The sequence below is a fragment of the Xenopus laevis genome, chromosome 8L (assembly GCF_017654675.1).
Source record: "Xenopus laevis strain J_2021 chromosome 8L, Xenopus_laevis_v10.1, whole genome shotgun sequence".
NCBI lineage: Eukaryota > Metazoa > Chordata > Amphibia > Anura > Pipidae > Xenopus > Xenopus laevis.
The window spans coordinates 102,810,871-102,826,232 of NC_054385.1; the positions used below are offsets into that span (position 1 = coordinate 102,810,871).

The 15,362-nt window shown below is 39.0% G+C and overlaps 1 protein-coding gene across 2 annotated transcripts in view; it reads left to right on the top strand.

Annotated features, from left to right (window-relative positions):
- Positions 1-15,362, top strand: part of fmn1.L (formin 1 L homeolog) — a 139,127-nt gene that overhangs the window by 65,808 nt on the left and 57,957 nt on the right. For both annotated transcript variants that reach the window (XM_018231168.2, XM_018231169.2), the window contains 2 exons: positions 11,170-12,011; positions 12,887-13,031. In XM_018231168.2, the coding sequence (XP_018086657.1) occupies positions 11,170-12,011; positions 12,887-13,031 (987 nt within the window). The remainder of the gene's footprint in view (positions 1-11,169; positions 12,012-12,886; positions 13,032-15,362) is intronic.

Here is a 15,362-nt window from a genome sequence, read left to right on the forward strand (position 1 = left end):
AGGGGTCCTGCTGACCTAGTCCGACCCTGTATACAGACTCTGTATACATATCCTTGTGCTGTAAAATTTAAAGGGGAAGCAAGAATTATTTATATAGCACATTTCGTCTTTTACAGCAATCAGGGTAGCTATTATAGGTGAATTAATATGCAGGGGCACCAAGAGAATAGGGTTAGGGATTGTCCAAGGTTGTTGCCACGGGGTGACTAGCATCAAATCCCAAGTCAAAGGCTGATCCTCTAACTCCTCCTCGTGTTTATACAGACAGAACAATATTAAGAACAGTTTCTTATGTACATTGCTGTTAGAGCTGGAGACCTCTAAACTAGTGAGGGTTAAAGCTCGTGGTGCAACTTTTCTTTTAAATTCTTTTTTTTTTCTGCTGTTAATCTGTAACTTGTGTCATGCTCGGTACCTGACATCATCATTAATTTACTGCTGATCCTGCTTATTGAACATTTATACAAAATGTGTCCTTTGGTTTGTAAAAGTAATAGCACTCAAAGTTCTATCCTCAGCAGTGCTAATAAAAGTAGGGCATATGTTACAATTTAATTTATGTGGCTGCCTGGGATCAAAGAGATGTGGGATTTGGACTATAGGGTCACCCACTGCTTCAGAGCATTGCATCTCATCAAAAAAAACCTTTGTGAAGATTAAGCTGTTTAATCAAACAAAAGAATGAAGTTGTAGATGCACAGGGCTGTAGCTTGGCACACCCTTCATTACCCACACTGCTCTCGTATACATTGAAATACAGCATCTAAGCAGGCTCTGCAATAAGTGGAGGCAGCATTATTTTATTTCTGGTGTAAATGGAGCCCTTTTTTTATGGAGTAACAAGCATTAATTAAAGGCCAGTTCTGCAGTGAAAAGCTTTGACTATTATATATTTGAGCCATGACATAATACTCATTGTAGCCATGAGAAAGAAAGGCAAGCTTCAGTACACAGCCTTTGACACAGCACTTCTCAAAATATTTGTTTTCCAGAAAGTGTAATATTTACTAACTAATAACATGAGCAATTTAGAGACAATAAATTCATTATAGAAGTAAGGCAGGTTGTACATACAGGTATAAGATCTGATATTTGTAATGCTCAGGACCTGGGGTTTTCAGGATAAGGAATCTTTCTGTAATTTTGATCTCCATACTTTAAATCTGCTAAAAATCATTTTATCATGAAAAAATCCCAATAGGATTGTTTTGCTACCAAAATGAATTCATGCAGTTTAGTTACCATCATGTATCTGATGTTGATAGTAATTGGGGTTTTTTATCAAAGGTCGAGTTGCGTTTTCTCGAAAAATTCGAGTTTTTCAAGGGTAGTTTTCAATCAAAACTCAAAATTTTTCGGTGTTAATAAAAACAAAAAAGTTTTTTTTTAATGGTTTTTATTAACAAACTCAAATTTTTTTAGATTTATTATACCCCCAAGCTGGTAATAGCTCGAATCCAAAAATACTCCAGTTAAAACCTGTCGAAGTCACTAGAAGTCAATGGCAGAGGTACCTTGAACTGTTTGAAGATGTTACTAGTTTTCGTGGTGCTTTTTTTCAGTGGGTTTAGCTCGAAAACTCAAGCGATTCGAATTTCAACTCTTTTAATTTAATCAGGTTGTTAACCCCTGGATTCGCTGATTTGAGGTTTTTCCATTTGAGTTTTTTCTTAAATTAGAAACCATTTCGAGTTGTGAGTTCATTCCAGGTATAATAAAACCTCACAAACCTCTAACAAACCTCAAACACAAACCTTTGAGCTCAAACAACCCACAAACATGAATTAAGAAAAACAAACAAACACCAATGTATTGTGATTGTACATTTGGTTAAATCATACCTCAGAATGGTTAATTGAGTTATATTCATAGAGTCACCACATATATCAGTTTTACCTTTACAAAGCCTCTCACAGTTAGTCTAACAGTAAACATACTGTTCTAGAGGGGTGGCTTGTTTCTTTAGAGACTTCAACATAATTCCTTTCTAGGATTTATGACTTAATAATTCATTGACGTTGCTGTGCGATGCACCTCTAGATGCAAACTCCTCGACTGCTTATATGCCCTACAGCTTCTTACGTGATATTCTTTGGATTATGTTATTAATATGTATGCTTCTGCTTTGTTATTTCATGAAACTTTTGTTCCTGCCTTTAGGTGCTTTGATTTAATAAAGTCTGGTGTTCCAGACAAAACAGTCTCTTTTAATGTATATATGTGAATGCCTACATTAAATAAATATATTATATATATATATATATATATATCATATATTGGAAACCATTTTATCAGAAAATAAACACTACTGTTAGATCTAAATATTTATTATAAGTTCTGTCCATTAATTTTTTAATGTATCCCATTTCTGCCCAGTATGAGCATTCCATGATGCTAGGCTATGTTTTCTTGTGTCTGTGATCGACACTCTCTCATTTTCCTACAAGAAACTTTAAGGGGGTAATTAATCAAAGACCGAATTTATCTCAATATTTTCTGCTACAAACTCCGATCAAATCCACTTGGGTGTTTTACACTTTTTTATTATTACATTTTCCTGATAATTTGCTTTGCGGGAAAAAGTCTGATTTTCACGATTTTTTCAGATTTTTTCATCCGATTTTCACAAATTTCATGATTTTTTTGGAATTTTCACCTGAAAACTCAGAAAACCTCTGGGTATTGCACGAAACCCAGCGCACATCAAAAAAACATTGGGACTTCTTCCATTGACTTATATGCAACCTCGACTGGTCTGAGATGCCGGATTTTCAGATTCAGACTTTTCCATCCTCAGGGTTTAATAAATTCCGAAAATATCATGAATTTTTCGTGATTTTTGCATTCGGAGTTTAGTAAATAACCTCCTAAATGTGCTTAGTTCACATTAGGGATGCACCGAATCCACTATTTTGGATCCGGATGAACCCCCCGAATCCCTGGAAATTATTGGTGGGAAGGGAAAACATTTTTTACTTCCTGGTTTTGTGACAAAAAAGTCACGCGATTTCCCTCCCCTAATTTGCATATGCAGATTTGGATTTGGTTTGGCCGGGCAGAAGGATTCGGCAGAATCCGAATCCTGCTGAAAAAGGCCGAATCCTGGTTGAATCCTGGATTCGGTGCATCCCTAGTTCATATGATTGTTAGCGTACGGTCCCCAGATGTTTCTTTAGTACACCTTTCAGCATCCTTAAACAAATAATAAGGAGTTAAACCATGTAGGGGGTTGTAATTGAGCAACATCTAGGGTTGAGCCTAATTGATGTGAGTGGTAAGAATTCCTGATCACATTAACACTTGTTCTTTTCCATCAGTGCTTTTTAACCACTTCCAATAGCATTCTTCTTTCTTGCTGTGGTTGCACACAGCATGTATTAAGGCTGCATTATAATGAACTGTTTATGTCACTCAAGTCTGTGGAGACCCTGAGCAGGCGGGGGGGGGGCATACCATTCCACTGGAGGGCCACTTATTGCTACTGGTCCTCCAGCTGGATAGTTTGCGCTGCGCAATATTTTGGCGCTCTAAAAATACACGGTAATCTTAATAATACAATTTAGCCTGTACAGTAGTGAAAGAAAGGTGTAACACCTCTACATGTTAAGGTTGGTACCCACAGTTGATTGTTTTTGACTATGGCAACATACCTAGTAACTAGTTACACAGCAGAACTCTCGGAGTGCTTGATCTCACAGTTAACTTATTGCCTGTTGATCCCCTCCTTGGCTCTGGGCTTGGGAGCTGAGCCTTTAATGAAACTGTTGAGAGGCTGCTGTGCTTTATATCTTTCACAGTTTGCATTTTTAATGGTGGTTGGCAGTGGATTTTGTTTAGATTCCTTTAGTTTTAATGATGTTTGGAGCGTTGCAGTGTTTTTTTTTTTTCTTGATAATAGTTGGGTTTGTTGCCCAGAAAGTATCACGAAAATTCTGCAGTATGCTTGGTTATATTTTTCCTTGTGTTTCCACCTTTGTATAAGGAGTTTTCTTGAACTGTTATTGGCCTGTACATTATTTTCTCTTATGCTGTAAGAGGCACTGTTGCTCCTAGAACAGTGCATGCTGTTGTTTAGATTTAGGAGACCCCATTACTGTTAAGAATTACAACCTAGCTCATGGGAACAGCATCTTATACTTATATAAATCCTTCTAAATCATCCTTACTTCTTTTACATAGCTATATATATATATATATATATATATATATATCTTATAGTATATACCTTGAGAAAGGTCCCAAAAGGGACCGAAACGTAACGTCGGTTACATATGCAATAACACTTTTTCTACTTGCAAAAAAACCTGGTGTTGCTGGTCTTTTTTATCTTTATATATATATATATATATATATATATATATATACATGTCTGATTAGGCACAGAGGGTCTCCAATCACTTAAAGAAACAACATCGCTGATACCTCCAAAATGAATACTTAAGCAACAGTTTATATCAAATTAAGTGGCAAATTAAAGAATCTAACCAAAGTGAAATATATATTTGAGTAAATATTACCCTTTTACATCTCTTGCCTTGAACCGCCATTTCATGATGGTCTGTGTGCTGCCTCAGAGATCACCTGACAAGCAATACTGCAGCTCTAACTGTAACAGGAAGAAGAAGAAACTCTGTCTGTTAATTGGCTCATGTGAGCTAACATGTATGGTTTGTTTGTGTGAACCGTGAATCCTAGGATCTCAGGGGGCAGCCCTTATATTTAAAAAAGACACATATTACTAAAAAAGTTTAGTATTATGAAAATGCTATATTTACATGAAGCAGGGCCCACAGGGCCCAGCAGAGACGGTTTTGATCAGCAGAGGGTGGTAGGTAGTTCCAGGGGAAGAGGAGAATTGGGTGGCCTGGTCGCAATTTTATTCTACTGCTTTGTTCTACTGCTGGGAAACGGTTCCTGTGGATAAGAGGTAGACTATATTTATTTTTGGTAGTCCAGATCGTATTTATGCACTTTGTTATATAATCTCTACTGAATGAGTGTATGTCTCTGTAAAAACTGCTACCTTTGTTACACTTCTGTAACACCTTTGATTCTGTAATTGTTAGACTCCAGCACAAAATGGAAATTGTTCATATCACTAGTTGCATGAGACCAATGATTCCTGTCTTACTCACTGCCAGAGCTTTGCTCTTTTTCTTAATATAATTCTAAGCATGAGACAAGCTAAAGAGGATTCCGCTTGCATTCGTGCATTTGATCATATGCTCTCAGGTATTTGTGCTTACTTTCCTCATATTTTTGAGCCTGGTGTAAGCCTGGCTGCTTCCCGTCTAGTTTGCTCAGATGTCCTTCAGTTAGTTTGTTTTTCATTTTCTAGAATGCTTTCTCTTTGTTTGGCTTAGGTTTTCTTTTATAGTTTTTTTCCTCTTTTTAGTTTTTTTTATGATCTATTGTAAAAAGCACTACAATACTGGGAAATGTTTAGTAGGTGAAAAGGTTTTTTTTTTCTCTCCTCCAAAGTGAGAGATATTTACAGGGTTTTCTCTGTATAGACTCTGGTAGAGTTAGTACTAAGTGGATTTATTCAACACGAACTGTAAAAAACAGTGTACAATAAAACAAAATAACGACAGATGAAGTCAGAAATAGAGATGTCGCGAACTGTTCGCCGGCGAACTTGTTCGCGCGAACATCGGGTGTTCGCGCTCGCCGGAAGTTCGCGAACGTCGCGCGACGTTCGCCATTTTGGGTTCGCCATTGTTGGCGCTTTTTTTTGCCCTCTCACCCCAGACCAGCAGGTACATGGCAGCCAATCAGGAAGCTCTCCCCTGGACCACTCCCCTTCCCTATAAAAACCGAAGCCCTGCAGCGTTTTTTCACTCTGCCTGTGTGTGCTGAAGAGATAGTGTAGGGAGAGAGCTGCTGCCTGTTAGTGATTTCAGGGACAGTTGAAAGTTTGCTGGCTAGTAATCGTTTTGATACTGCTCTGTTATTGGAGGGACAGAAGTCTGCAGGGGTTTGAGGGACATTTAAGCTTAGGTAGCTTTGCTGGCTAGTAATCTACCTTCTACTGCAGTGCTGTATGTAGCTGCAGTGGGCAGCTGTCCTGCTTCTGATCTCATCTGCTGACTGCTGCAATAACAGTAGTCCTTGTAAGGACTGCTTTTATTTTTTTTTTTGTTGTTTTACTACTACTACTACTACTACTATAAGAGCCCAGTGCTATTAGTCTAGCAGTGTTGGGGAGTGGGACTGGTGTGCTAATCTGCTGCTCCTAGTAGTTCAGCAGCACCAACTTTAATTTTTTTTTTTTAATATTCATTTTTTTTTTATTTTACTTTTTTTTATTTTACTAACGCTGTAGTAGTGTATAAGTTGACCTTTTAGGCATTATTTGCCCTGTAGGCATTTTTTGCCCAGTGTGTTATTCAACCAACTGCCATCTAGCTGTGTGACCTTGTTCACATTCTGTCTAAATATCCATAATATTACCGTCTCCAGAAAAAACACCAAACAATGCCTACAAGGTCAACGTATGGCAGTTGTTTAAAGAGAACAGTAGATTACTAGCCAGCAAAGCTACCTAAGCTAAAATGTCCCTCAAATCCCTGCAGACTTCTGTCCCTCCAATACAGAGCAGTATCAAGCAGATTACTAGCCAGCAAACTTACTATCATCTGTCCCTGAAATCACTAACAGCTCTCCCCCTACACTATCTCTTCCAAGCACACACAGGCAGATTTTTCAGATACATTTTTGCCCTTGATCCCCCTCTGGCATGCCACTGTCCAGGTCGTTGCACCCTTTAAACAACTTTAAAATCATTTTTCTGGCCAGAAATGTCTTTTCTAGATGTTAAAGTTCGCCTTCCCATTGAAGTCTATGGGGTTCGCGAACCGTTCGCGAACCGCTCGCATTTTTGCGCAAGTTCGCGAATATGTTCGCGAACTTTTTTTCCGACGTTCGCTACATCCCTAGTCAGAAAGTATAAAATAAAGAAGAAGAAAATAAAGAAGAATATTCTTACATTCCCTCTATCCCTACAGTGCCTCTGACATCCCAGGTCACTCCTGATGCAGATTAAACACGCCATTGGTCTTTATAATAACTTTTACATGAAGATAAGACAGCGTGTATGTACTGTATTTTCAAGCATTTCCAAAAATGGACCACATGGAATCCATAGATTTTCCTCAGGACAGCCTTCCTTTTCAAGAAAGTGTCCTGGCCGCGGCTGCTTTTCCTTCCCTGTTTGTTTATGGGCTTAGTCATGGGGGTTTATTGAAGCATGCAGATTTTTGCTTTTATTTACATCGAATTACCACTGTCTGCATAAAAGACAGAGAGGGAGAAATCAATGAGATATAAAGCCAACTTTGACAAAATAGTTATGTGCGTGACCTAAAATGGAATTCAACGCAGTGAAAAATAAACCAAACACGTATAGCAAATCTAAATAAATAATGGTGGATAATTTTTGGGATTAGAACCTAAATTTCAGATCCAATTCCTAGCCTGGCTTTCTCCATTCTATCAGAACATTAAACTCCACCCCCCCTGTTCCCCATTGTTTAACATTTTCATCTGTTTGAGAGTATATATTCCATGTTTATGGCCATCAGCATGGGCAGTATGGGTCATCAAAGCCTTTTGTAATGCTCATCTTCACTGTAACCCAAGGAACAGAATACTGGTTCTTCATAGGGTTGCTCAAACTCAATTTGAGAATACATATCCCACTTGCACACACACACACCTGTTTCTTCTATGTAACTGCTTCTATCCACAGCCATGGTGGGGAGGCCCAAATACACATGGTAGATCCTTCTAGACAATCTATGCAAATATTCTGTCAGGAAGGCTAATTGTTAGTCCACCATGGTTGACAATATTATCTACCTAATGTAGATAATACTACAGAATGCCTGACCAAATCTTGGCATTTACGACCATTTTAAGGCTCTGACCAGTTTAATTTTAAGGGTAACTAATGGTTTACATTTCTTACATTGCTCAAGATCTGGAAGCAAGTGTCATATCTTCCCAGCCACATACTCAGGTATCTAAATAGCTCTCCATCTCAGTTGCAATCCCCTATTGATTACTCTTGAGCAATGGAACCAAAACTATCATTAATATGAGTGTTTAGTATGGTTTTTCTTATCAAGGCAGAAAATGATTACTCCTCTTAATGGTGGCCAGATGCATAGCGTTTAGTCTTTTGCCAGCTGCCAGATAGATATTAATTGAATCCAATTTAATGGTGATGAGTAGGTCCTGCAGAATTACCACTTAATAATGCATACCCCATTACATAGGGGTTTTTAGCCAAATCAGAACTAAAATGTACAATACTACAAAACCTTGCTGTGACTGTGATGAATGACTAAAAGCTTTAGAATACGGTAGAAAGAAAATCAACCAATGGACATTGTATCTGTTGCTGGGTTCATCTGCACTCCAGATTTCATTTGAGGAGGAGATATTAACTTAAGTAGAAAACTTTACGATATGGAAAATAAAATGTGCTTTTATGCTGCTCGTATTTTTGTGTAAGCTGCCAATGCACACTCTGCATTAGACACTATTAGGGTAGTCTTTGATCCTTGCCGTAAAAGCCCTTGGGCCGGTGGAGTTGCAAAGGCATGCATAGCTGATTCAGCCATTTAAAAACCAGGTACACTCATTTTTTTTAGAGAACAAAATAAGCAAAGGCAAACTAATTGAAGCATGTGATACACAATGATCTCCCTGTCAATTAAACAGTGCTTCATTAATAAGCCACATATCCACAACAAATCAGGGCCATATACATTGTCACCACAGGGAGCTACAACATTCTTTCAGGTTCCTGCATACATACACAAATGCCAAAATCTGAAGTGTTTATGGCAGATTTGGCCACAATGTACAGTTTAGGCTCTGTGTTTTCTGCACACTAAAAATCTGGCTTTGTCTTGTGCAAGGGTTCAAGAGACTCGAAACTATAAAAGAATACAGATTTAATCGGACAAACAATAATGTGGAAATGGCGGAGGTTACTCATCTCACTGCGTCTCCTCATGATCACTGCTCTCGCAAAAACCCGGCTACTTCTCTCCGACTTCAGCTACACATACTCACTCACTTGTAAGTGCTGATTGAAGCATTATTGGAGAACGGTCAATTTAATAGCAACTTGGCTTTATTAAAGCACACATAATTATTTTAATTCAGCAGTGGGTGTACAAAACTAACGCATTTTGTGCCTATACACTCTGCACTTCCTCTGATAAACACGTTAGTTTTGTACACCCACTGCTGAATTATATTGACTGTTTTCAAAGAATTCTTCAATCAGCGCTTACAAGCGAGTGAGTGTGTGTAAATACATACTCATCCATGTAGTGCTAGGAGCTGATTGACATTGACTAGTGCACGTCTATACCTCCCATAGATGAAAAGGATTTGTAGAACTACAACTCCTCTCCTACTCATTAAGTCCAAGGATATCAGTCTGATCAGATCGGTTTAATGGATATGTAGTAGTAGTACAATTTACAATGGGGGTAAACATATGGAATAGACTGAAGTAGTAACATACCATTGCAAATATTTCACTAAACATATTATAATAAATCACTTTTAGCGGTCATTTAGTTAAAACACTGCATTTAGCAAGGAGTCTAAAGCCTAAGAGCAAGACAGAAAGCCGAGTTCAGTCCCAGAACAGAATGCAAAGTGATCTCAAGGTATAGAAAAAGTTATTGGTCAGCAGGGGGCAATGTCTGTTTTACAAACTAATCACATTTTGCAGACATTGAAGCACTGAAGCTAAATGTGCTCCAGTCCCCTTTCATCCAAACACAAGATGAAGTAAATTGCTGTAATTGTCACACATGCAGCTCTCATGTTTATCCCATTAGGATTTAAGATCTAAGCTAAACATATGAATACAACATATTTGTTTCCACTGGCATTTTTCCTACTCTAAACGTGCAGTACATCTAATATTTCATGACACGAGAGTTAAAATATAAAATATTTATTAGTATAAATGGTTTCTGCTTGATACACAGCAGCTCGCCCTCTTATTTTGGGATCTTTATTCCAGCTCTCTCTGTGATGTTTCGACAATGCCTTCCAGAACCCTTTTTTTTATCTTAAGGTCATGGCTGATCTGTACATGTCATGGGGGGAGTACAAGGTCCACCTTGCATTGATCAAATTATCTGAGCAATTTTAGAAAGAGATAGGGCAATCAACCAATGTTGAGGATAAAAGTGGGCCTTCAGTTTTCTCCAAAGGGATATGTTTGGCAGAAACAAAGTTGTTTTGCACATTTTTTCACCATGTTTTGGCACATATAAACGTTGGATTTTTTTTTGTGTATGCTTTGCAAGTTGTTCCAAACTAATTTTTCTCTTAAGTCATGCAAAGCCACAGGTTGTTGTTTAGTTGCCATATAGCATGATAATTAGAGAATATGGCGAACCACCTATACTGCATCGCTGGAGTTTGCTCAATCCTATCTTAGATCTTTGCACTTTTTACTGTCACTGTCTTTTCAGTTTTCTCTGCACCTAATTTTACTGATTAAATAGTAAGATCTGATAGATATCTATGGTCCCTATATTGGGGCATGCTGCTTGATATAAAAGTAACTTCCCAGTAAAATCATTTAATGATGTTTATTCTAAGTAATGTGGACAGAGGGTGACTCTTTGAGAGTTTTATGACATTGTAGAAGGATTTGTGGTTAGAATATGCAAATTAGGCAAAGAAAGCATTACTGGAACATAATTAAATTACATAACCCATTCCAGTGCTAGGGCAAATCTTCAAATCACTATGGTTTTTGTCCAGTTGATACAAGCCCTGGAATAGCCATTTGATTATGCCATGGCATTCTCCTCTACCCAACATTGCTAACCATTACTTTTCTGTAAGCCCTAGTTTACTCCTGGATCCTTAACATGAACCTATTTTTTTCAGTGGTTTTAGTTTCTTTTTTTCACAAATGTTACAGTATAATTATTCTGTTTGGAAAATGGGTGTGTATCACTGTGCCAGATGTTTAGCATGCTCTGTCCATATAAAATTATAAATTTTTGTGTAATATTGCTTCTTCTGTGACGTTCTTGTGATTAGGATGGATGATTGTATATGCCAATTATGATTTGAAAATCAGCTTGTGTATTTACACGGTTCTGTTTTTATTTCTCTCAGTCTCAGTCTGAAGTGACGATCTTCAATGTGCGAGGGGAACAAGCAGTGCAGACAGCAAGATTAGAGGAGGAAATTCAGAAGCTGCAAGAGGAACTACATAGTAAACTCAGTCACCAGAGAGGGGAGACCAGGGATGTTTGTGTGTCAACCGAAGATGAGAATTCTCCACGAACTTTCCGAAATGTATGCATCCAAACTGACCGCGAGACTTTTTTGAAACCCAGCGAGGAGGACAAATGTCAAAAGAGCGACCCCATTTTACCCAAGAAACTAGACATTGTATCAATCAATCAGAACCTCACTAGTCCCAGCAGTCCTACTAGTCCCAGTGATAATTCTCAACGCAATTTGACTTCAACCTCCTTGTTAGTTACTCCACCACCTCCCAACCTCCTTTCTGCATCTTCAGAAAAACCCTCTTCTCCAACACCCTCAAATTGCAGTATTGTTCCACCGCCTCCACCACTTCCAGGTGTCCCTTCTGTTCCACCACCTCCACCTCTTCCTGGTTTTAGCTCTGTTCCCCCTCCTCCCCCTCTTCCAGGTTTTAGTTCTGTCCCACCACCTCCCCCTCTTCCAGGTTTTAGTTCTGCCCCACCACCTCCACCTCTTCCTGGTTTTAGCTCTGTTCCACCACCTCCCCCTTTTCCAGGTGGGGGTCCTCCTCCACCTCCTCCTTTACCTGGTTCTGGAAGCACAGCAATTCCTCCACCCCTTCCTTTACCACCCCCTGGGTTGTTTTTTGGACTATCATCTGCCGGAAAACCTCGGAAAGCCCCTGTAGAGCCTGGTTGTCAAATGAAGCCACTTTATTGGACAAGGATTCAATTAAAAAATGGCAGGTAATTATGTATTTGGGGATCAAAGCATTTTGTTATAGGTTTTCTTACAGCGATAGCATAATATGTCTGCTATAATTATCTTATTATTGTTCTTTATTAAGCTGATTCTTGATGAGTGCAATGGTTGAAGAGGGTTGAGCATTTAGTTCTGTACAGTTTACTGCAGGTACAAAGCTAGTTTATCCAATAATGATCAGCACCCTAAGGCTGGCGAAGGGGCACAACAAAAAAGAAAAATAATAGAAAATATAATGTAGTATTTATGTTTCAACTTAAAATCTTGCTCTACCTAAAGTGGTGTATCACCAAACTTTTAGGTTTAGTTGCCTTTTAATCACACAGACCATAAACATTGGTGTATAGGAATTAGATAAAGTTTTGGTGGGCAGTAGGATGATATCCTTGCGGTCAGCCGACAAACCCCTCACTCACGACTTCTCCAGCTGCTATCGTAACTGAATGATATTGTCTGACACGTTTCTTCAGGGGCCTCTTGGCCCTCTGGTCTCTAAAAAGCAATCAGCAAGCATTCTCTTTTTTAAAAAATTAGTGGTGAGCACAATTTCTCCTTGTTTGTTATTCTTTTAGTTTTCACATGTTACTACATGTATTAAATCTGCCTATAAAATAGAAACTTTGCTTCCATGCTAATAGACAAACTAGAGGCCAACGTATTCTGTTGTATTCACTGTACAAAGTGCAGAAATACTGTTGGTGCTTAGTCTATTTAAATAGGAGCTGCTGTGGCAGGTATACTTAATCAGCCTTTAGATGTATCAGGATGTGTATATTCTAAATCTAAAGCATCCCGTGAATGTGAAAATTGCTTGTAGACAAAGTTTTTTGCACTGCATAAATCTTTCCTACATCACTAGTTCCAGCCAAACGTTATGGGAGATCCTGAAAGAGCCCACCATTGTAGACCCCAAAGAATTTGAGGACCTGTTTGCAAAAATCACTGTTCAACAGAAGAAGAAACCACTGTCAGACTCTTATGAGAAGAGAGCTAAAGCTAAGCAGGTATGTATGTGTGCCATTGGTTAGTCCAGCTTTCCTTTGCTGCTTCTCTTAATTTTTCTTTTCTTTCTTAGTATGAAGCAGTGACCTTTTGGTATATCACTGTTTCTTGAGGTCTAGCATTGATTGACAGTGCAATATGCATATACAGTCATAGACATATTGCTTGATAAATCTTTCAGATCCCAGGTATTCCATTTTTATGAAACACTGGTTTAATATGCTATGTCCAGGGACAACCTATTACTCATAAGTTTGCTTGGATATCTCTCCCTTTAATACTGAGATTTTCCACCATGGACACCACTCATCATTTTTTTAAATTTAGAAATAACTCTACAATACTGCAGCTGGACATACAAATAATATTCATACATAAATACATGAAAAGGTTTATTCCAAACTCAGTCCTGCGAAATCATCAGTCCTCCCCAAATGCCACCTGTCACTCCGCATTCATCCAGGGTTATATTGAAACCTTAACCTTGCTGCTAGAAGCTAGAGGTTATACTGCTAATCATGCTTAATTGCATACCTCCCAACTGTCCCGTTTTTAGTGGGACAGTCCCTCTTTTCACAGCTCAACCCGCAGTCCCTCGTTTGTACTGGAAAGTCCCGTTTTTTTCTCTGCACTGAACAGGCAGAAAAAGAAACAAAGTTTGTAACTTAATTGGCTTTTGGCAGAGAGCCCAGAACAGCCACAGCAGCAGATAATATACTTTTGTAGCAATTTCAAGATAAGCAAATAAGTAACAATGTAAGATAACAGGTTTCTTGAGAAAAGTTAGACTCACAACTTAGAGGGCAATTCACCTTTATTAGGAAAACTGTAATAACTGAAAAAAAATCACAGAAATATGTTCAAACTTTCATAACCTGCCAAACTTTGTAAAATTAACATGAAAAAATGGGCGTGGTCAAAAAATTCACGCGCTATACGCAGCAACTTTTTTGTCCCTCCTTTTATTTCCAAAGTGTTGGGAGGTATGTGAAATGTGAAATAAAGTTAAATATTGCTATATGATTTCTAACAGGATTCTACTCAAGAAGCCAATGAGGGAAATGTCTCAGATATACTTAACACTAACAACATAGGTTTATTAAACATAAAGGAATTGGAAGTTAGACCACAGAGCTCAGTCTTGAAAATATATACTTTTATGTGTGTCTGCAGAGTATGAACTCCATAAAGACTTTTGATCCATGTACTAACACAATATTATTGTTCAGCCTGCATTGTGGCACACAGAATATTTTGTGCTTTCTATTTTGTGTTGTGCACAATAGTGTATGGCTGGTACAGTACAATAATTAGACATGCGGAATAGTGTTATAAGCAATACATGATAGGTGATGTTTTAAGCCAGTGTAATCTGGTTTAATAAAAGGTAAGAAAAGATATGTGTGGTCCTAGAGTTTTTGCGATGATGCTAAGGGTAAGGGCACACCTGGCGATTCGGGGAGATTTAGTCACCTGGCCAGGGCTGGAACTAGGGGTAGGCAGAGTAGGCACGTGCCTAGGGCGCAAAGCTGAGGGGGCGACAGGCACGTACCTGCTCTGTCGCCTACCCCGTATCCGGTCCTGGGTCTCCCTGACTGGCATCGGTAATTTCAGTTTTAAATGCGCTTGCGCGCATGCGCACCGGCGCACCGGCGCGTAGTTTCGGGCATGCGCGCCGGTGCGTATTTTCGCGCATGCACGCCGGCGCACACTAAGCTGGCGCCGTGCCCGGCCAGGTTGCCTAGGACGCCTGGCCGGGTTGGCCCGGCTCTGCGCCTGGCGACTAACGAGGAGCATGACACACGAGGAGCTTTATTTTCCGAAGTTGCCTCACGAGGAAACTTCGGGCGACTTCGGAATATGAAAGCACTATGTGTGCCATGCCGCAGGCGCTTTTTCATTATAGCCGGCGGAAGACATTCGGGGAAATTAGTTGCGATTTTTCTCCAGGCGACTAAATCTCCCCGAATCACCAGGTGTGCTCTTACCCTTAAAGTTGTGTGTATTTGGATGAATGGAACAGTTGTGGTTGTAACAATTGTTTTGTTTTTTTGTACTAGATATGTTAGTAGGCACATATCAGGAGCTGTATATATATGGGTACACCACTATTATTGTTTTGGCTTCAGAAACATTGTAGAGGGATTTATTGCCATACAGAACAGCACACCGACACTCTGTCTTATGAAAAATGAAGTGCATTTTTTTCTGTGTATAGCAATGTGCGTGTGTCTGAATTGGATCACCCATTAGAGATGTTTTAAGATATGTTGAGTTGTGATCCATCACAGTACATCTGTCAGCACCATGATTAACATATCAAAGCCCAAGAA